The sequence below is a fragment of the Carcharodon carcharias genome, chromosome 2 (assembly GCF_017639515.1).
Source record: "Carcharodon carcharias isolate sCarCar2 chromosome 2, sCarCar2.pri, whole genome shotgun sequence".
Lineage (NCBI taxonomy): Eukaryota > Metazoa > Chordata > Chondrichthyes > Lamniformes > Lamnidae > Carcharodon > Carcharodon carcharias.
The window spans coordinates 43851150-43874811 of record NC_054468.1 but is presented as its reverse complement, the minus strand read 5'-3'; the positions used below and the strand labels follow the sequence as shown (position 1 = coordinate 43874811).

Sequence of the window (23662 nt, the reverse complement as noted above, 5' to 3'; positions counted from 1 at the left end):
CACCGTCATACACAACTGTAGCAAAACATTCCTACTTTCATATTCCATTCCCCTTGCAAGAAATGACAACATTCCATTTGCCTTCCTAATCACTTGCTGTACCTTGTGTCAATTTCAATGTATCCCATGCTTTGTACAAATACATGATAGGAGTTCCCAAACTCATTCAACTGTGATCTTCAATAGCCAGAGAATGAATTTCACTTTAGGATTAAACTGTTTCTAATAATAAAAAGTTAATTGACAATGCCACCCAGTCCAGCTTTCAACACAAAATGTAGAATATTTGGTCCATCCAGACACCTTAATTATGTCGTTCAGTGACACCAGCACTCAATGGATAAAATATTGGCAATATATTCTTATATGGAAGTTGGCAAAATATAATGACTTCATTGAAGAAAATGGGGAACACACTCTGTTGGTTTTAAATGTTAGTTTCAAGTTAGCTTAAATAATACAGTATTCTCTAACATTCAACAATTCAGAATTTAAATTGAGTTTGATAGTCCTTACCTGAAGAGCCTGATCAATCACCTCAACTGGAAGCATCATTATGAAAAATATAAAAGTGTGAAGAAGTATCACTGTGACCACGAAAGGATCTGTTGGAACATAACAAAATGCATGTATTTCAGACAACACTTGCATTTATACAGTATTTTTAACACAGTGAAAGGTCACAAGGCACATCATAGAAGCATACAGTGAGCCAAATGAGTCTTTAGAACAGTTGACCAAAAGCTTGATCTTAAAGGAGAAAGAGATCGACAAATGAAAGGGTTTAGGGAGGGAATTGCAGAGCTTAGTGTTTAAATGGCTGAAGGCATTGTATCCAATAATGGGATGAAACAAGTGATTGAACAGGAAGTCACAGTTAGGGCTGGAGGTGGATACATAGTTGGGCAATGGCAAGGGCATGTTTTAATTTTAACACAAGATGAAAAGTTTAAAATCGAGTCATTGATGAACTAGGAGATCAAAGAGTGCAAGGATGCTGTGAGATAGAATTCGGTAGCAGAGTTTTGAATAAGCTCAAATTATTAGAAGGTAACAACAGAATGTAGACTTGATGCAGGAGTGGAGATGGGAGGTTATGCAGGTGGAAGTAAGCAATCTTTGTTAAGGACTGGATATGGGGTTGAAGCTCAGTTCAATGATAGGACAGCAATATTGTGAGCACTTTGATTCAGCCACAGGCTGTGGTCAGAGAGGTCGCTGAAATCAGATGCTAGAGAAGAGTTTGTGGCAGGGGATTGAGAATAGGTTTTGATTTTCCAATGTGAAAATTTTGGCTTATTCAGGACTGGATGTCACAAGCAATCTCACAACAGAGGGGTTAGTTTTAACATGTATGAGCGTTTGGATTTGGACGCAGGTGGTAGGTAAAATCCTGGAAAACCATGAAGGCATCAGGAACTGGTAACCATCTCACTCCAGTGTATTATGCTACATGTACCCCGCCCCTCAGGGTCAACAACATGAGCCTGCACCTCCTCCCGCAGGATGCGTGAAAGTCTTGCGGGAGATAAAAAGGAAGATAGATGAATTCCATCAAGAATGCTTAAATTTATCATTATGCACATGATATTTCTATATTTCTATCACTGTTGACATCAAGTCGTTACAACTGGAGTATTAATTATATATTAATTGTGTTTAATTGCAGGCAGGTGGTGGGCATTAACTGGAGATTCACTTGTGCTCCTGTAAGTAGACATAGGGCAGAATTTTGCTCTTGGCATGCGGCATCGGTGGGAGCAGTTGGGAAGCCGATTAAGGCCCATCTAGCGTGATACGCGAGCGGCAGCACTGTGCGCTGCTTGTGTGGGCAGGAGGAGGGCGAGCGGGCCGAGCATAAACTTTGCACATGTGCGCGACTGAGCACTGCATAATCTCCCTGTGGACACGGACATGAAAGTTGAACTAGCTGAAGTTAACTGGGATACTAGACTAAGGGATAGATCAATAGAGAAGCAGTGGCAGACATTTAAGGGGATTTTTCAGAATACTCAGAATAAGTATATTCTTACCGTAAAGAAAAATTCTAAAGGGAGGACTCCATCAGTGGTTAACTAAAGTTAGGAAAAGCATCAAACTTAAAGAAAAAGGATATAACTGCGCAAAGATGAGTGGAGTTTAGATGATTGGTCAGAATAAAAAGAACAGCAGAGAATGACTAAGTGGTTAATCAGGAGAAAGAAATTAGAGTATGAGAGGAAGCCAGTTAGAAATGTAAAACTGGATAGCAAGAGTCTCTACAGGTATTTAAACAGGAAAAGAGTAGGTAAAGTGAGTGCTGGTCCTCTAGAGAGTGAGGGTGGGGAGTTAATAGTAGATAATAAGGAAATGGCAAATGAAATGAACAAATATTTTGCTTCACAAAAACAGAATTACCTGGAAAAACTCAGCAGGTCTGGCAGCATCGGCGGAGAAGAAAAGAGTTGACGTTTCGAGTCCTCATGACACTTCGACAGAACTTGAGTTCGAGTCCAAGAAAGAGTTGAAATATAAGCTGGTTTAAGGTGTGTGAGTGTGTGTGTGTGTGTGTGGAGGGGGGGGAGGCGGAGAGAGAGAGAGAAGTGGAGGGGGTTGGTGTGGTTGTAGGGACAAACAAGCAGTGATAGAAGCAGATCATCAAAAGATGTCACCAACAATAGAATAAAAGAACACATAGGTGTTAAAGTTGGTGATATTATCTAAACGAATGTGCTAATTAAGAATGGATGGTAGGGCACTCAAGGTATAGCTCTAATGGGGGTGGGGAGAGCATAAAAGATTTAAAAATATTTTAAAATAATGGAAATAGGTGGGAAAAGAAAAATCTATATAATTTATTGGAAAAAAAACAAAAGGAAGGGGGAAACAGAAAGGGGGTGGGGATGGGGGAGGGAGCTCAAGACCTAAAGTTGTTGAATTCAATATTCAGTCCGGAAGGCTGTAAAGTGCCTAGTCGGAAGATGAGGTGTTGTTCCTCCAGTTTGCGTTGGGCTTCACTGGAACAATGCAGCAAGCCAAGGACAGACATGTGGGCAAGAGAGCAGGGTGGAGTGTTAAAATGGCAAGCGACAGGGAGGTTTGGGTCATTCTTGCGGACAGACCGCAGGTGTTCTGCAAAGCGGTCGCCCAGTTTACGTTTGGTCTCTCCAATGTAGAGGAGACCACATTGGGAGCAACGAATGCAGTAGACTAAGTTGGGGGAAATGCAAGTGAAATGCTGCTTCACTTGAAAGGAGTGTTTGGGCCCTTGGACGGTGAGGAGAGAGGAGAGAGGAAGTGAAGGGGCAGGTGTTGCATCTTTTGCGTGGGCATGGGTGGTGCCATAGGAGGGGGTTGAGGAGTAGGGGGTGATGGAGGAGTGGACCAGGGTGTCCGGAGGGAGCGATCCCTACGGAATGCCGATAGGGTGGGGGTGAAGGGAAGATGTGTTTGGTAGTGGCACCAACCCCTTCCACTTCTCTCTCTCTCTCCGCCCCCCCCACACACCTTAAACCAGCTTATATTTCAACTCTTTCTTGGACTCGAACTCAAGTTCTGTCGAAGGGTCAACTCTTTTCTTCTCCTCCGATTCTGCCAGACCTGCTGAGCTTTTCCAGGTAATTCTGTTTTTGTTTTGGATTTCCAGCATCCGCAGTTTTTTTGTTTTTAAATATTTTGCTTTGGTCTTTGCTATAGAGGATATGAACATTCCAGTAATAGCTGTAAATAAGGAGGTGAAGGGGACGGAGGAACTTGGTGAAATTACAATCAGCATGGAAGCGGTACTGGGCAAACTGATAGAGCTGCGGGCTGACAGGTCTCCGGGTTCAGATGGACTTTATCCTAGGTTCTCAAAGGAGATGGCTAATGAGGTAGTAGATGCATTGGTGTTAATTTTCCAAAACTCCCTAGATTCTGGAAAGGTTCCATCAGACTCCTCTATTCAAGAAGGGAGGGAGACGAAAAACAGGAAACTGTAGGCCAGTTAGCTTAACGTCTGTCATGGGGAAGGTGTTACAGTTGATCATTAAAGACGTTATAGCTGGGCACTTAGAAAAACACAAGGTAATCAGAAAGACAGCATGGTTTTGTGAAAGGGAAATCATGTTTAACCAATTTATTAGAGTTATTTGAAGGAGTGACATGTGCTGTAGATAAAGGGGAGCCTGTAGACTTTTTTTTTTATTCATCCACGGGATGTGGGCTTCGCTGGCTGGGCCACCATTTATTGCCCATCCCTAGTTGCCCTTGAGAAGGTGGTGGTGAGCTGCTTTCTTGCACCACGGCAGTCATGTGGTGTAGGTACATCCACAGCGCTGTTAGGAAGGGAGTTCAGGATTTTGACCCAGCAGCAGTGAAAGAACGGCAACATATTTCCAAGTCAGGATGATGAGCAGTTTGGAGGGGAACTTCCAGGTGGTGAGATATTAAAAACAAATAAAGAACATAAAAATGTCACATGAGTAGGGACATGTTTTTAATGATAAAATAAAGTTTTTATTTTATTTTTATTTGCTTTTGGAAACCTCATCCCGCCCTGGATGAGGTTTCCAAAAAATTCAAAGGCCTCCTGGCCTTTTTGCCTGCCAACCGTTAGGTTGGGCAGGCAGCAAAAAATTTACATTAATTGCTAACTTAATGGCCTTTTAACAGACCCAACTATCGCGCAATTGCGTGTTGACATCGGCACGCTTGGCCAACATCAACGTTGTCATTTCACGTTTGAGCGGGTTGGGCACACGCCCGTCTGCTGAGCGAAACTTTCTGCCCATAGACTGCAACTGTAGTTGTTGCCTTAGGGGGGGGCTTGCTTGTAATCTATAACTGTGTAAATAAATGCTCAGAAAAACATGTAAAGACTAGTTCCAATTGTATCCTTATGACTTTTAACTGGCTTTCTGGAATGTTACACGCCTTCTTGGAATCCCCAACCTGATTCTTCCTCCTGTTGCTAGCAATAACATATTCCTCCAGTGCCTCATACCCCTCAGCAGTACAGCTGACATGGGGCATAGCATTTGACCTTCTATCCTCTTTAGCAATCGTTCTTCTTGCTCCTTCCGATCCTCAACTCCTTCAAAGTGCATGACTGGATGTGTCCCTTTAAATAGTGGAGTTTAAATTGTGTCATGCGGGTCTTCAGCATGACTGCTGATGTCAGGAAACTCAAGAAATCATTTGGTAATGCAGTGGCTGCGTTAAAAATCCACCGACAAGTTGGGTTTCATAAATTTCTGTATTCCTATTGGTTACTGCTTCCCACCTACAGTCCACTGCCAGCCCATATGCACTATTAAAAACCTGTCCATAGAGAGAATAGCTAGATAGGTCAAGAGACGGGGTAGCGAGGTAGAACTAGGTGGTGTCAGGATACATGTGGAACCTGGTATCCTTTCTTCAGATGATGTTGCTGAGGTGCAACATACAGATAAGAAAGATGAATCCACTAACAGGATGTTGCCATTGTAAAGCTTATTTTTCTTGGACTGTGGCTTTAAAATTGGACTGTGGTTGCAGTTGAAAGACATGTTCAATGGAGTAGGTTGAGGAATAGCTACAACGTTACTATCCTGGAACAGAATGTGTCATAAAAGAACAGGATGGTGTCGAAAAGGAGTGCTGAACTAAAAGGAACTGCCTGCCAACAGCATTTTAATTGGCTCCTGGCCAGGTGACCAGGGTTTTGTGTGGTAACAGTGCAGGGAGAATAGCTCCTAGCCTGCAAAGAGGGAAGACCTCTTTTGCCTGTGTTTGTAAGATTCCAGTAATTTTGCCATAATAGCTGGCTGGCTATTACTAACATATCTAACCTGCTTGCTCTAAAAACCCCTGTCAAGAAAAAGGGGAAAAATCACCAGTAGAGACATTGAAAATCAAGATTTCAACCAGTGAATCACCAGACTTAAAGTGCTGGGAGACCACATCATGTCATCAACAACAAACTGCAAGGAATTTGGAAGACATCAATCAAAATCAACACATCTAATCCTGTACTCCAGATTGGTGCTATTGAGGTGTTTTCTCTCACCCTTAAAATCCATGTTGTGTGTCTTGTACGTGTGTGTGTGTGTGTGTGTGTGTGTGTGTGTGTATACAGGGGTTTAAAAAGGGGTAGAGTTTAAGTTATAGAGTGAGAAGTTAGTAGTTCAAATTTCTTTCTTTTGTCACTAGTTAAAGACAATTTGTTCAATAAACAGTTATTTATTTGTTAAGTTTACAAACCTGGTGCTCATATTCCATTAACCTAAGTTAAACAGGTAGAATTGGGGCAATCTGGTGGTGGGGTCAAACTTTTCACTTGGGAACACAGTATATTACAGCGCAATATCCCCAGTGAGTCATGACACCATCAAGCCAAAAAGACTTTCTACCTATTACACAAATAAGTAATGTGGTAAATGAATCTCAGTGCTACTGTAATGCTAGGCACATAGATCGTATGTCACAAAGACCGGTGGATTGTATCAAACAGCATGTCCCTTCTGCTGTTCACAACAGGAGAGGTAAAGGCCGTACCCAACCCACCCGTGCTTGCAAAGCTCAAAACACGGTGTCCAATATTAGATGTGATTCCACAATTGGACAAAATTTGCTAAATAATCCTCAGTGTGCTAAAAATTACACTGACAACTAATTTAAGATTGTTAGTCGGGCTCATGGTGTGGCACATTTGCGTGTTCTGGTAGAACAAAGAAAAGTACAGCACAGGAACAGGCCCTTTGGCCCTCCAATCCTGTGCCGATCATATTGCCCGTCAACTAAAACATTTTGCACTTCCGGTGTCTGTATCCCTCTATTCCCATCCTATTCATGTATTTGTCAGGCTGCCTCTTAAACACCACTATTGTACCTGCTTCCACCACACCCTCTGGCAGCGAATTCCAGAAACTCACTACCCTCTGCATAAAAACCTTGCCCCGCACATCTCCTCTAAAGTTTTCTCCTCTCATCTTAAATCTAAGTCCCCTAGTAATTGACTCTTCCACCCTGGGAAAAAGCTTCTGACTATCTACTCTGTCCATGCCACTCATAATTTTGTAAACTTCTATCAAGTCGCCCCTCAATCTCCGTCACTGTAGTGAGAACAATCCAAGTTTCTCCAACCTCTCCTCATAACTAATAACCTCCAGACCAGGCAGCATCCTGGTAAACCTCCTCTGCACCCTCTCCAATGCCTCCATATCCTTCTGGTAATGTGGTGACCAGAATTGCACGCAATATTCCAAATGTGGCCTAACCAAGGTTCTATACAGCTGCAGCATGTCTTCCCAGCTTATATACTCAATACCCCTGCTAATGAAGGCAAGCATGCCATATGCCTTCCTGACTATCTTATCCACCTGCGTTGCCACTTTCAGTGACCTGTGGACCTGTACACCCAGATCCCTCTGCCCGTCGATGCATTTAAGGGTTCTGCCATTTACTGTGTAATTCCTGCCTGTATTAGACCTTCCAAAATGCATTACCTCGCATTTGTCTGGATTAAACTCCATCTGCCATTTCTCCGCCCAAGTCTCCAACCGATCTATATCCCGTTGTATCCTTTGACAATCCTCTTCACTATCTGCAACTCCTCCAACCTTGGTGTCGTCTGCAAACTTACTAATTAGCCAGTTACATTTTCCTCCATATCATTTATGTTTACCACAAAGAGCAAAGGTCCCAGCACTGATCCCTGCAGAACTCCACTAGTCACAGCTCTCCATTCAGAAAAGCACCCTTCCACTGCTACCCTCTGTCTTCTATGACCAAGCCAATTCTGTATCCATCCTGCCAGCTCACTTCTGATCCCGTGTGACTTTACCTTCTATATCAGTTTGCCATGAGGGACCTTGTCAAAGGCCTTACTGAAATCCATGTATATAACATCCACTGCCCTTCCATCGTCGATCATCTTTGTCACTTACTCGAAAAACTCGATCAAGTTAGTGAGACACGACCTCCCCTTCATAAAACCATGCTGCCTCTCAATAATACGCCCATTTGCTTCCAAATGGTAGTAAATCCTGTCACGAAGAATCTTCTCCAATAATTTCCCTACCACTGATGTAAGGCTCACCAGCCTGTAATTTCCAGGATTATCCCTGCTACCCTTCTTAAACAATGGAACAACATTGGCCATTCTCCAGTCCTCTGGTTTCCTCACCCGTAGCCAGTGAGGATACAAAGATTTCTGTCAAGGCTCCAGCAATCTCCTCCTTTGCCTCCCTCAGTACTCTGGGGTAGATCCCGTCTGGCCACGGGGACTTATCCACCTTAATATTCTTCAAGATGCCTAACACCTCCTCTTTTTTGATCTCAGCATGATCCAGGCTATCTACACACTCTTCCCAAGACAAATTGACTGCTAAGTCCTTCTCTTTGGTGAATACTGATGAGAAGTATTCATTCAGTATCTCTCTCATTTCTTCTGGCTCCACACACACATTCCCACTTCTGTCCCAGAGTGGACCCACCCTTTCCCTGGCTACCGTCTTGCCCTTTACATATGTATAAAAGACCTTGGGATTTTCCTTAATCCTGGTTGCCAGTGACTTTTCATGACCCCTTTTAGCCCTCCTGACTCCTTGCTTAAGTTTCTTCCTACTTTCTTTGTATTCTCCACGGGCTTCATCTGTTCCCAGCCTTCTAGCCCTGACAAATACTTCCCTTTTCTTTTTGACTAATCTCACAATATCCTTCGTTATCCAAGGTTCCTGAAACTTGCCATGCTTATCCTTCATCCTAGCAGGAACATGCCGGTCCTGAATTCTTAACTACATATATTAGTACACAGGGCCCTGTTTTTTGCAGACAGAAAGATGATATACACACATTGCGCCTGTTTCAGCTAAAGAAAATAAGTGATAGCCATTCACTGGTTCATTCCTCAAGGCAATCCTTTGGCCAATCAAAGTCAAGCTGTCTGGTTTAAATTTCAAACAATGCTTAGCACTGTAACTGTCAAGTCACCATTATCTGGTGCATTCTCCATGACAATGCCTCTACCAATCAGAGTCCAACTGCCAGCCAATCAGCACTCCCTTCTCACAAACTATAAAGTGTGAAATGGCTTCCCCTGACATGGGTATTCTTGTGCTTGTCCTGATGAGTGCAAGATGAAAAACTTCAACAAAATGTCTTTTTTCAGCAACACTCAGGTTCTGTGCTACCAAATGACTATTATAAAAACATATTCAAACTCATGGTAAATATCACATACATTCAAGAAGAATAGGTAAAAGTGGAGGGATAGTACTGTTACTCAAAGGTGGCATAGGTGCAATAGTTAGAGATGACCTTGTTTCAGGAAATCAGGATGTAGAATCGGTTTGGGTGAAGATGAGGAATAATAGGGGGAAAAAGTTACTAGTGGGAGTGGTCTACAGCCCCCCCCCAACAGTAACCACAATGTAGGATGAAGTATACAAGAATAAATATTATGTGCTTGTGATAAAGGGAGGGTAATAATCATGGGTGATTTTAATCTACATATAAACTGGAAAAATCAGATTGGCAGTAGTAGCCTAGATGAGGAGTTCTTAGAACGCTTTTGAGATAGTTTCTTAGAGTAACATGTTCTGGAACCAACCAGAGAGTAGGTTATAAAAGATTTGGTATTGTGTAATGAGACATGGTTAATTAATGACCTCAGAGTAAAAAAAAACCCTAGGTAGCAACGACCACGATATGATTGAATTTTACATCTCTTTGAAAGGGAGAAGAGTGGGCCTAAGGCTAGTATTTTAAACTTAAATAAGGGCAACTTTGTGAGCATGAAAGCTGAACTAGCTGAAGTGAACTGGGAAACTAGGCTAGAGGATAGATCAATAGAGGAGCGGTGGCAGACATTTCAGGGGATTTTTCAGAATATTCTGAATAAGTATATTCTTACTATAAAGAAAAGTTCTCAGGGGAGGACCCACTATCCGTGGTTAATTAAAGAAGTTAAGGAGGGCATCAAACTTAAGGGAAAAGTGTGTAACTGTGCAAAGATAAATGGCAGGACAGATGATTAGTCAGAATATAAAGAACTGCAGAGAATGACTAAAAGGTTAATCAGGAGAAAGAAATTAGAGTATGAGAGGAAGCTAGCTAGAAATGTAAAAACGAATAGCGAGCGATCTTACAGGTATTTAAAAATCAAAAGAGTAAGTAAAGTGAGCGTTGGTCTTCAAGAGAGTGACAGTGGGGAGTTAAGGTAGGTAATAAAGAAATGGCAGAAGAAATGAACAAATATTTTGCTGTCTTTACTATAGAGGATACAAAAAACATTCCTGTAATAGCTGTAAATCAGGAAGTGAAAGGGAGAGAGGAACTTGGTGAAATTACAATCACTAGGGAAGCAGTACTGAGCAATCTGATGGAGATGCGGGCTGACAAGTCTCGGGTCCTGATGGACTGCATCCTCGAGTCTTAAAAGAGGTGGCTAATGAGGTAGGAGATATGGTGGTGTTAATTTTCCAAAATTGGCTAGATTCTGGAAACGTTCCATCAGACTGGAAAGTAGCAAATTCAAGAAGGGAGCGAGGCAGAAAATAGGAAACTAAAGGCCAGTTAGCTTGACGTCTGTTGTGGGGAAGTTGTTAGAATTGATCATTAAGGTAGTTATAGCTGGACCCTTAAAAAAGCTCAAAGTAATCAGCATGGTTTTGTGAAAGGGAAATCATGTTTAACCAATTTATTGGAGTTTTTTGAAGGGGTAACATGCGTTGTGGATAAAGGGGAGCCTGTAGACATCCTGTACTTGGATTTCCAGAAGGCATTTGAGAAGGTGCCACATCAAAGATTATTACAGAAAACTAAATCTCATGGTGTAGGAGGTAACATATTAGCATGGATAGAAGATTGGCTGGCTGGCAGAAAACAGAGTGTATTCATAAATAGGTCTTTTTCTGATTGGTAGGATGTGACGAGTGGAGTCCCGCAGGGGCCTCAACTTTTTACAATTTACATTAATGACTCAGATGAGGGGAGCGATGGCATGGTAGCAAAATTTGCAGTTGACATAAAGATAGGTAGGAAAGTATGTTGTGAAGGGGACATGAGGAGGTTACAGACGGATATAGATACGTTGAGTGAGTGGGCCAAGATCTGGCAAATGGAGTTTAATGCAGGAAAAGGTGAAGTTGTTGACTTTGGCAGCAAGAATATAAAAGCAGAGTATTACTTAAATGGAGAACGGCTGCAAAATTCCGAGGCACAGAGGGCTGGGTGTTCTAGTATGAGTCATAAAAGGTCAGTTGCAGATACAGCAAGTAATTAAGAAGGTAATGGAATGCTATCCTTTATTACGTGAGGAATTGAACATAAAAATAAGAATGTTATGCTTCAAGTATACAGGGTATTGGTGAGACTGCATCTCGAACACTGGTGCAGCTTTGCTCTCCTTATTTAAGGAAGGATGTAAATGCGTTAGAGGCGGTTCAAAGGAGGTTTACTAGATTGATACCTGGAACGAGCGGATCCTCTTATGAGGTAAGGTTGGACAGACTGGGCTTATTTCCACTGGAGTTCAGAAGAGCGAGAGGTGATTTAATTTAAATATATGAGATCCTGAACGGTCTTGACAAGGTGGACGTAGAAAGGATGTTTCCTCTTGTGGGTGAGTCCAGAACTAGGGGGCACTGTTTTAAAATTAGGGGTCACCCTTTTAGGACAGAGATGAGGAGAACTTTTTTTTCTCAAAGTTATTAGAGGTAGATGGGAATGTGGAATTCGAAACACAAGCAGATCAGCCATGATCTTATTGAATGGCACAGCAGGCACAAGAGGTCAAATGGCATACTCCTGTTCCTATTTCTTATGTTCTAATTGCAAATTTCCACAGAAGGAAGAAATCCATACACAGTCCCCTAGTTTATCTCACTTAGATTTCTGATTCTCAGGCTCAATATAAACACTCTCTTGGTTAGCAGGGTGTACAGGAATTTTGTTGTGAACTTTACTCAGTGCAACCTAAACCATTTAAGAGTTATATGAATAAAGCAATTTACTTACAGTTTTTATAACTAGGTTGTCGAAATGGCTTTCCTTTAGAAAAGACAATGGCCACAATGAGGTATTGAAAACACGAAATGAAAAACACAGTAATATTTTCATAGCTCTTAATATTCTTCTCATCATGAGGATATGTATTATCGTGCTCCAGTGTTAAGTTCAGTTTTGATGAATTGCAAGCACTGTAATAAAATAGTAAAAATTATATTAACTTTTATACTAAGCAGCTCAAAAGGAAAATGGATAATGTAATCCAACAATACATAACTAATTTTAAATAAAAAGATCAAAGAAAATGTTTATCAAGATTCTATACTGAAAATTTTAATTTGATTAATTTACAAACTATAAGATACGCAAAAATACTTCATGACCAATTAATTATTTTTAAAATGTTTAAATTGTTTTAAAATGTAGTCATTAGTAGGCAACACAGCAGTCAAATTGCACAATCACACAAAAAAGTTACAAAACACGCCCCCAAAAAAATTCAGCTGTCGTTTGCATTCCAAATTGTCATCCAATAACCCTTGCTGAAAATTTGAGAGTGTGCAAGGAACGTTTCTCAAGGACAGGGCCCTCTCTTTGCTTTGATGGCAACTAGAATGCTCTTGTTCACAATCCAAGCTCATGCACAAAGTTCAGCAACTAATGTGGGGTACGAAATTGCTGCCGGTGTAAGTGAAGTCAATAGAACTCTTCACTTATAGGAGAGGAGAATTAAAAGAAGAGGAAAATTTAAAAGGAATGAGAATAAAAAGTTACTTTTAAACTCTTAATTTTGCTCAAAACTCAAAGCTGGCTCCTGTATTATTCTTCTAAAACCAACAATTATAAATCTGATAAATGTCTTTAGATCGACTTTTTCTAATTTCTCAGTTACTGAATTTAGGGAATACGTCACCCATAAAGACCAGAAAGGAAAAGGTTGATTTCCAAATAGTGTTGAGTAATTCAAGGCAGAAACCATGGTGACAGTCATTCTCCATGTTCCTGGATTAGAGGAGAAAATTCCCTGGGTGGTCACACTCTTGATCACTATCCAATGATACCAGGTGGGTATGCGCATAAACAATAAATAAGGACAGAATAGAGTTTGTCTGTAATATCCCTACAGTAAAGTGGCTTGTTGATAATTACAGTGAAAGCTCTCATACAAAACGGTGATCTGTGCAAAGTACCACAGGATAACTGATGCCTTGGGAATTGCAGTGCAGTCTTGGATCCTTGTTACATAAATACATCACTTAGAGAAATGTTATTCTTTTATGGGATGTGGGCATCACTGGCAAGGTCTGCATTTGTTGCCCATCCTGAATTGCCTTTGAACTAAGTGACTTGCTAGGTCATTTCAGAGGGCAGTTATGAATCAATCATGTTGCTGTGGGTCTAGAATCACATGTAGGCCAGACCAGGTAAGGGTGGCCAATTTCCTTCCCGAAAGGACATTAGTGATGGTTGTCATGTTCAGCATTACTGAGACTATCTTTATATTCCAGATTTATTAATTGAATTCTTAAAATTCCACCAACTGCCATGGTGGAATTTGAACCCACGTCCCCAGAGCTGGGCCTCTGGATCACTTGTCCAGTGACATTACCACTACTTGATACTTATATCCTCCTCAGAATGTAACCGTTTTCGAACTTACTCTGAATTTGGTGTCCATATTTCATACCAGGTTTGCTGCTTCACCATAAGAAATCCTGTTATCTGGAACACAGCACTGATAAAAATCTGGGACATCACCGAAAATATCAGTGAAGCAGAGATTAGGCCAGATGGTGGTTTCTGTGGATCAAGCTCTTTCCATGCAGCATTCAAACTCACTAAATAAAACAGGAATGATAATAAATTTTCCTCTACAGCCAACAATGAAATATTCCACAATTATGGGAGGAAGGATGTCTTACTATTACTTGTAGCTTATTCCTCTTAGAGTTCCACTCCTATGCTATTAAAATAGCTTTCAAACTACATAGTACCTAAATACTTTAGCAAGCTGTAGGTTGGAGACAGTTTCACCAAAGGTTATTTCATTCAAATGTTGCATTATTCAATAGATGATAAACCACAAGATTTATGAGAACGGTAACTCAGTTTTTATCTTAATTTCTCCCTAAAGACTTCCAATTACACATTTTTATAATTGAGGTTTATAAGATTGTTGTTTTAGGATTGTATGTTTTGGATTATAAGATTATCATAGTTTGGGACTGTAGCTTTAAATGTAGTGAAAAGGGTCATATGACATTTGCTGTAGTCTGCCTGACAGCAAGACTGGGTGGTTCAATTGATAAGATCAAAGGAAGATTTAGATTGTTTTATTAAAAGAGAGATACGAGGTATTTATGCTTAGAGACAATGACAGCAGCTTCTAAATCTACAATAAGACCCTGAATTTCCCCAGGCCCCAGAAAGGTGTTATAAGTATCTAGTTGTAAACAGTTGTGCTGTAAACTATTCTTTAACTTCTATAATAAAGGATGTTGGAATCAACAATAACTGATTAACATTTCTACTTAGGTACAGAACCAATATGTTTCCCATTGCCATGAAGAAGGTGGTAGAGTAAGCCATTTGGAGATCAGGTTTTGGGCTTCCCTATAAACCCAGAAATTATCACAGACAGCAGTTACACTTTTATCTTGTGTGTCTGCAGCCAACTAAGAAGTAGAGAGCAAGAGATAGAAACAGCCAGGCCTGCACCTTAAGCAGAGAAAATGCTAACTCTATCGTTCACACGTAGAAGGCAGGTAGGAGCTCACACTCAGATTGAGGACTGAGTTTGTAAGGAGTTGAAAGAAGTTGGAAGATTTGTCTAGCTTGAAGCTAGGGAAAAAAGTCTAGAATGTAACCCTCAGAGTGAAAGATAGTTCTGGGGTTAGAAGCTACCTGGCCAGGGAAGTAAAATGGATGCAACCAATTGGAAGCCAGGGGAAACTGTGAACTGTTTGCTATAAGAACTGTAAATTTGCAGAAAGTGTGATGTGTAATAAGTAATAAGACACCACTTACATCTATAGTTTAACTATAAATTGCCCAAAGATGATAAACAGTGTTTAGTCAATAGTGTTTTTTAGCTATTTGAAACAGTAAAAGTTTTAAAATGTGAAATCTTGACATGTCATCCTTTCAGCTTTAACTGGAAGTTCAAATTAAAAGTTATCGGCCTCTATATAGAATGTAACAACACCCAAATATTTCTTAAACGGTTCTTAGATATCTATTTCCACACTACCATTATATGCAAAATTCCATTCAATGTACTGTTTACTCTTTGTGTGAAGAATTTCCTTCTAATTTCAGTTTTAAATTTGCCTTTTACTAATCTGACTCTATTGCATCGTATCCTACTCTTGAAATATAAATTGTTTCCACATTTAGTTTTTCTATACCATTTGCTACCTTATATACTTTTATTAGAATACCTTCCCCCACTCTTCTTCAAATAATGCCATGGGATATGTTACCGCTATCCGACAGGCAGATGAGGGTCTCAATTTAACACCTCAGCTGAAAGATGGCACATCCAACAGAGCAGCAATCCCCTAGTACAGCACTGAAGTCTTAGCTTAATTTTTTTTGTCTAGTGTTTAGAGTGGGACTTAACCTAGCAACTTTCTGAATCAGAAGTCAGAGTGCTACTACTGAGCCATTTTAAGTAGTTAGAAATCTAATTTTATTTGAAATATGTCTAGCTAAAAGGCGAATGCACAAACAGTTACATTGTAATGTACACTGACAGTTTTTGGTTCAGAACTGTTGATAACCATTCTTCTCAACTATTTTGCCAAAATCATAGCAAAATATTTGAGTTTACTTTACCCTCAGTAAAAACAAAGCTGCTGAAAAACACACGTCCCTCAAAATAGGTGCTAAATTTCTGAGTACTAATCCAAAAATTTTCTAAGTTCTGATCCATTACGCCACACAGCAACAAGGTACCAGAAGAATCACCAATGTGAGGCATATTTTGTGAAAAAACATCTGCTCAATAGTTTTAGCATACTCACTTGTGAAGACAATGAACTGGATGATAGCCAAGTCGATAAAAAGAAACTGGAAATCTCCAAGATTACTAAGCATCTATGTGGAGATAGAGAGGGAAATTGTACAAATTAAATTGTAAATTAATAATTGAAAATTAATGCATTCATTAATCAAGCTTATCTTTAGCTAAACCAAATACTTACAGAATATAGTAAGGTAACACTCAGATACTGGATTATACTGTACAACGCCATGAACTTGAATACACAGAATGATGTCATCAAAGCAGCACGTCCTTCCCTGCTTGACGTAAAATAAAACTTTATCTTCATCTAAATACCGTTAGCAAACAGTCATCTTAATTTGGATTTAGCTTTTTTAAGCTTTAATTATGGTTCACTGAAAGTTAATATAGCCATTCATCACTAAATTAAATACAAGTAAAATTGATTTTATATTTAGTATATCATGTTAGAATTTCTTTAGTGATTGTTTCAATGAATAAACTAGCAAATCATGCTTTGTAAAGTATATAGGAGTGGAGGACGGAATCACTATCGAGGGTTATGTTAGCAGAGGGATGAATTTAACATTACTGCATGAAACAAAGCAAAGTTCCTTGCTATGTGGTATGGCTCAGATCCAAATTTGTTTTCATTAAACATAAAATAAACCAGAGTTGGGGCGGTGAGGGGGAAACGGGCAGACAGCCAGTCTTAAGTACGCTGAGACTAGATAACTTAAATGTAAGCAGGTTCTTGTCTTAAACTGTGAGCCCAGAATTAAGTGCCAGTTTTAAATTAACGAACCTCAAAAAAACACTTGAAAAAAATTGCTTACCCTTAGGTTATTAAAAATGTGCAAAGTTATTATATTGCTTAGTTCTTTATAAAACTGAAAAATTGCTGGATAAATATCTAAGAGTGAAAAAATTGATCAAATGTTTAATGGAATGTGGTGGCTTTGGGGACTTCAAAATCAGGAAGTGGAGAACATCATTGTTATAATGGATAGTTAACCAGCACTTCTGATGTCTCATGATAAGGGATGAACAATAAATGCTGCTTTTCCATTGGCAGAGGTGGAGGTGGAGGCGAGTCCACTATCAGGTGATTACATATCCCTTTACTATTTTTCACTTTCTTCAAGTGAGCCAAGATGCAGGAAGGCATTTACGATGGATGAGGAGGAGAGAGATAGTGAGGGTGTGGGAAACAAAGGGAGTGCAGCTTTTGAAGGAGATGAACGGATTGAAGTCCATCTGTGATTCAGTTAGTAGCAATGTAACCTTTTTTTTGTAGTGCATAGTGGATTTGTTTGAGTGCAATGGCCCTTTAATTTTTTTTCCATGGCAGTATACACACAGAAGCTAAAGGGGGCTGGCATGGTCTGCACAGCTTGGAGAAAACATTGGTTGGTAGTACTCTTGCCTCTGGGTCAGAAGGCTGTGGGTCAAGCTGACATTCCAGATCCAATTGAGGGAGTGCTGCACTGTCAAAGGTGTCATCTCTCGGCTGAGAGACTAGCTGGCCCCTCAGGTGGACATAAAAGATGTGAATACAATGAGGAGAATTTTCTCTGTCGGGCGGGGTGGAGCCGATTGCTGCATCGTCTGTACTCCACCATTTTATGTGGGCAGGCCAATTATGGCCCGCCCAACATGATGCACGCCTGGTAGCGCAGCGTTACCTGTGCGGGCGTTGGGGAGGAGGAAGAATTGGGGAATGCTTGCAAAAGGGCGCAGAAATCTCGCTGAGGCACGGAGCTGCCTCAGGGAGATTAAGTTCATTTTGAAACTTTGAAATAAAGAAAGAATAAAATTCTTTAGACATGTCCCCTCATATGGCAGTGTCACATGAACTGGGACATGTTTATGAATTGAGCAAAATTTATTTATTAATTTAATAAAATCTTCACGAAACCTCATCCACAGGAAAAACGCGAAGATCACTTGGACTCTTCACCTGCCCGCCAACCTTAAGGTTGGACGGGTAGCTTCCAGGGTTACATTAATTGGTTCATTAATGGCCTTAACAGGCCTTTGACAGGTCGGCGGGCATGCAGCCGCCTCCAGCGCGCGCTTGCCAAATGAAAGATCGGAATGACGCGCAATGACGTCAGGGTGCATGTCCGACATCACCCCACTACATTTTACGTGTCAACGTGTGGGGCCCGCCCCCACATGCCAACAGGAAAATTCTCCCCAATATTATTTCGAAGAAAGAGTATGGGAATTATCTCCGGAATCCTGGCCAATATTTAAACCTTAATCAAAATCACAATAACAGATTATCTGCTCGTTAGCACAATGCTGGTTGCGGAATTCTGTACATAAATTGGTACAACACGACAACAGTTCCAAACTATATTATTGGGTGGAAAATGTTTTGGCACTTCCTTTGGTCATGAAAGGTGCTATATAAGTGCAGTCTTTCATTTTTTCATGTAGCTTGTGCCAATTAAGCTGCCAGAAGAACAGCTGGAAACTCTGGAAAGCCAGATTCCACCTCTGTTCCTTCCTGGGAGTGCAGCCAGCATCCAAGCAGAGATAGAGTCAACCAATTTGCCTCATCAAAGCACCAGTGTGGAGAGATTACACCAGGCCAAGCAAGCGCTTCACAGCCAGTTGAGTGTTCAAATCCAATTTTAGAAAAGGGGCAAACTTGGAGGTGGTGCAGAATGCCAGTATCGAGAGAGAGAGAGAGAGAGAGAGAGAGAGAGAGAGAGAGAGATTGACAGAAAGTGCATAGGGTGTACTCAGTCAGTGGAGTCAGACATAACAACAACTTGTGTTTATATAGCACCTTTAACATAGTAAATTATCTCAAAGTGCTTAACGGCTGTAGGTTTGAAGGGGCCCCTGCTGCCGGGGCATCAAAAAGGGCATGAGGACTTGACTCCAGCAAGAGCCATATGGAGATCTTTGCAGGTCTGGCCTCTGAATCCTGCTCAGCAATTGCACATTAATAGGTGATGCTGCAGTTGAAAGAACCAATCCAGAATTTGACTGTGTGACCTCTGCTCGAGCAACAAAGGCATGGAAGGAAAAGGAAAAGGTGGCTGAGGTCATGGGTTTGGAAGGTGTTCTTCTGCCTTGGTGAGTTGCTGAATTGCATCTTGTACATATTGCTGCCATTGCCTGTCAGAGGAGGGGGGAGTGAATGTTTTAGGTGCTGGATGGGGTGCCAATCAAGTAGGCTGCTTTGTTCTGGATATTGTAGAGGTTCTTGATTGATGTTGGAGCTGCTCTCATCCAGGCAAGTGGAGAGTATTCCATCACACTCCTGACTATTTCTGACTTGTGCCATGTTGCTGATGGACAGGCTTTGGGGAGTCAGGTGGTGAATTACTTGCCACAAAACTCCCAGTCTCAGGGCTGCTCTTCTAGGCACAGTATTTATATGGCTAGTCCAATTCAGTTCCTGGTCAATGGTAACACCCGATATGTTGTTAGTGGGGGATTCAGCAATGGTAATGCCATTGATTGTTAAGGAAAGATGGTTAGGATCTCTCTTGTTGGAGATGGTCATTGCCTGGCACATGTGTGACACAAATGGTTCTTGCCACTTATCAGTCCAAGTCTAAATATTGCCCAGGTCTTGCTGACAATGGACAGGGAGTGCTTTAGTGTCTGAGTCATCGTGAATGATGCTGAACATCGTGCAATAATCAGCGAATATCCCCACTTCTGACATTATGATGGAAGGAAGGTCATTAACGAAGCAGCTGAAGATAGTTGGGCCTAGGACGCTTCACTGATGAACTCCTGCAGCAATATCCTGGGACTGAGATGACTGACCTACAACCATCTTCATTTGTGCTAGGTATGATTCCAATCAGTGGAAATTTTCCCCATTGATTTCAGTTTTGCTAGGGCTCCTTGGTGCCATACTCAGTCAAGTGCTGCCTTGATGTCAAGGGCAATCACTCTCACCTCACCTCTTGGCATTTAGCTCTTTTGTCCATGTTTGAAACAAGGCTGTAATGAGGTAGGGAGCTGGGTGGCCCTGGCTGAACCCAATCTGAGCATCAGTGAACAGGTTATTGCTTTGTAACAGCAGCTTGATAGCACTGTCAACAATCCCTTCCATCACTTTCCTAATGAATTGAGAGTAGACGCCTGGGATGGTAATTCGCTAGGTTGGACTTGGCCTGCTTTTTGGGTCCAGGGGCAATTTTCCACATTGTCAGGTAGATGCCAGTATTTTAGCTGTACAGGAACAGCTTGGCTAGGAGTTCAGCTAATTCTGGAGCACAAGTCTTCAGAGCTACTGCCAGAATGTTGTCAGGGTCCATAGTCTTTGCAGATCTAGTGTCTTCAGCTTTTCTTTGGATAAAATATGCAGTGAATTGAATGGCCTGAAGATTGGCATCTGTGAATGCTGGGGACCTCAGGTGGAGGCAGAGATGGATCATCTACCTGGCACTTCTAGCTGAAATACTTCAACCTTGTCTTTTGCACTTATTTGCTGGGCTCCCAGGATGGGGTTATTCGTGGAGCCTCCTCCTCATCCTAATGTTATTTGTTGAATTGGCTGTCACCATTCACAACTGGATGTGGCAGGACTGAAGAGCTTAGAGCTAATCCCTTGGTGTGGGATCACTTAGCTGTCTATTCCATGCTGTTTGTTCTGTTTGACATGAAAGTAATCCTGTGTTGTACCTTCACCAGGTTGACACCTCATCTTTAGATATGTTTGGTGCTGCTCCCGGCATGCTCTCCTGAACTTTTCATTGAAAATCAGGGTTGATCCCCCAGCTTGATGGTGACGGCACTGTAAGGGATATGCCAGGTCATGAGGTTACAGATTGTGGTCAAATATGATTCTGCTGCTGCTAATGGCCCAAAGCACCTTTTGGATGCCCAATTTTAAGCTGATGGATCTGTTCTAAATCTATCCCATTTAGCAGGATAGTGCACACAATTGTCTGAATTTTATCTCCCACGGATAGGCCTGTACCCAACCTGATCAGGCGCAAAATCATGCAAGACGACATCAGGCAAGTGTCCCAACATCATTGTGCGATATTTCACTCAGTGGGCGCCGCAAGAGTCGGAAGCACGCCCGCTGACAATTAGGAGGGTAATTAAGCCCTTTAACAATGCAATTGTCTCTGGTTTTTCGCGGCCTGCCTAATCTTACGTTTGGGGGACGTGTGAATCGGCCAGGTGGCCTTTACGTTTTTCATCAAACTTCATCCAAGAGTGGGATGAAATTTCCATCATGAAATAAAATAAAAATATCTGCGGACAGCATTTTTATCAATTATGTTTTCAGGTGCCTGATTGTGATTCTTGACATTTTGTTGCAGCTTTTTAATGGTCTGCAGCTTCCCGAGGTAGCTGTCTGCCTTCAGGGAGCTTTCTCGCAACGTTCATCTGTGCTCGCAGAAACGTCATCGCCCACCCCCACCCTGGCAGCACTGAGCTTTTCAGTGCACATTTCACACTGGCTGGCCAAAATCACAATCGGGGGGCCAATCACGGTCAGGGGCTTGTTTCCCGACCGCTCCTAGGCCCGCCGATTGCGCACACCTGCCAAAGGTAAAATTCAGGTCAACATAATGGAGGGTATCCACAATGTGAAGACAGGAATTTGTCTCCACTAGGACTGTACGGTGGTCGCTCCAACCATATTGTCAAGGACAGATGCATCTGCAACAGGTAAATTGTTGAGCATGAGGGCGCTTACCTCCCACAGGTCCAGTCTTGCAGCTATGTCCTTGAGGACTCAGCCAGCTCAGTTAGTAGTGGTACTACTAAGCCACTTTTGGTGATGGACATTGAAGTCCTCCATCCAGAGTACATTCTGTGCCTTTTCCACGCTCAGTGCATCTTCTAATAGGTGTTCAGCATGGAAGAATACTGATTAATCAGCTGGGGAGGTGGGGGTGGGGACATGAGGTAGGTGGTAACAGGAGGTTTCTTTGCTCATGTTTGACCTGATGGCATGAGACTTCATGGAATCCGGAGCCAATGTTGAGAACTGAAGGGACAATTCCTGACTGTACCAGTGTGCCGCCATCTCTGGTGGATCTGTCCTGCCAGTGGGACAGAACATACCAAGGAATGGTGATGGTGGTGTCTGGGACATAGTCATACTCACTAAATCATATCTAACAGACAATGTCAAGCTGTTGCTTGGCTTGTCAGTAGCACAGCTCTCCTCATTTTGGCATGAGCCCCCAGATGTTAGTAAGGAGGACTTTGGCGGGTTAAGAGAGCTGGGTGTGCTATTGTCGTTTCCAGTTCCTAGGTTGATGTCAGGTGGTCCATCATTTTGACCTAGTAGTGATTTAGCACAACTGAGCGGCTAGCTAGACCATTTCAGAGGACATTTAGGAGTCAAACACATTGCTGTGGGCCTGGAGTCACACATAGGCCAGACCAGGTAAGGTCACAGCTTTCCTTCCCTAAGGGACATTAGTGAACCAGATGGGTTTTATGACAATTGACGATAGTTTCATAGTCATCATTAATAACTAACCAACTAGCTTTTAATTCCAGAGTTTTAAAATTAATTAATTGAATTTAAATTTCACCAGCTGCCGTGGTGGGATTTGAACCCATGTCCCCAGAACAATAGCCTGGATTAAAGCAAAATACTGCAGATGCTGGAACTCTGAAATAAACAAAAAAAAATGCTGGAAAAGTTCAGCAGGTCTGGCAGCATCTGTGCAGAGAGAAACAGAGTTAATATTGAGAGTCCATATGACTCTTCAAAACTAAAGAGAGTGTAAATGTGATGGATTTTATACTGTTTTAAGATGGGGTGGAGCAGGTGAAGCAAGATAGAAGGTCAGCAATAGTTGGGAACTAAGGAGAAATTGACAAAAGGTGTGTTAATGGTACTGGTAAAGACTAAAGGAGATGCTGATAGTGGCATAAAGGTAAGAGCAGAATGTGTCAATAGCAGAACGAGGGCCAGCATTCTGAACGCACAAGATAGAAACCAGTGACAATGGCCCTGGGGGCAGATATGTCAGGGGGGAAAGAATTTTAAAGAAGATTAAATAAATATAAATGAATAAATAAAATTTTATTTTAAAAATACAATTGGATTAAAAAAGGGGCAAAGATGGAGGAGAGAGCTCATGGTCTGAAGTTGTTGAATTCAACATTAAGTCCGGAAGGCTGTAAAGTGCTTAATCAGAAGAGATGGTGCTGTCTTCCAATATGCATTGGGATTCACTGGAAAATTGCAGCAGGCCTAGAACGGACCTGTGGACATGAGAGCAAGATGATGTGTTAAAATGGCAAGCGACAGGAAGGTCTGGGTTGTGCGTGCAGGCTGAGCGAAGGTGCTCCACAAAGCAGTCACCCAGTCTGGGTTTAGTCTCCCAAATGTAGAGGAGACCGCATTGGGAGCAGCAAATGCAGTAGACCAAATTGAAGGAGGTGCAAGTGAAGCGCTGCTTCACCTGAGAGGAGTGTTTGGGGCTTGGACAGTGAGGGGGGAGGAGGTAAAAGGGTAAGTGTTGCACCTTCTGCAATTGCATGGGAAGGTGCCTCGAGAAGGGGATGAGGAGTTGGGGGTGATGGAGGAGTGGACCAGGTTGTCTACAGAATGCTGACGGGGGAGTGAGGGGAAGATGTGTTTGGTGGTGTCATCATGCTGGAGATGGCAGAAATGGCGGAGGATGATGCAGAAATGCAGAGACTGGTGGGGTGAAAAGTGAGGACAAGGGGAGCCCTATCATGGTTCTGGGA

At 41.8% G+C, this 23662-nt stretch overlaps 1 protein-coding gene across 7 annotated transcripts in view; it reads right to left on the bottom strand.

Moving 5' to 3' along the window:
* The window catches only part of atp13a3 (ATPase 13A3), a 187182-nt gene that overhangs the window by 30287 nt on the left and 133233 nt on the right, over positions 1 to 23662 (bottom strand). For all 7 annotated transcript variants that reach the window (XM_041211022.1, XM_041211039.1, XM_041211072.1 and 4 more), the window contains 5 exons: positions 16155 to 16251; positions 15975 to 16047; positions 13610 to 13787; positions 11959 to 12140; positions 517 to 605 (listed from right to left, as the gene is read on the bottom strand). In XM_041211022.1, coding sequence (XP_041066956.1) covers positions 517 to 605; positions 11959 to 12140; positions 13610 to 13787; positions 15975 to 16047; positions 16155 to 16251 — 619 coding nt within the window. The remainder of the gene's footprint in view (positions 1 to 516; positions 606 to 11958; positions 12141 to 13609; positions 13788 to 15974; positions 16048 to 16154; positions 16252 to 23662) is intronic.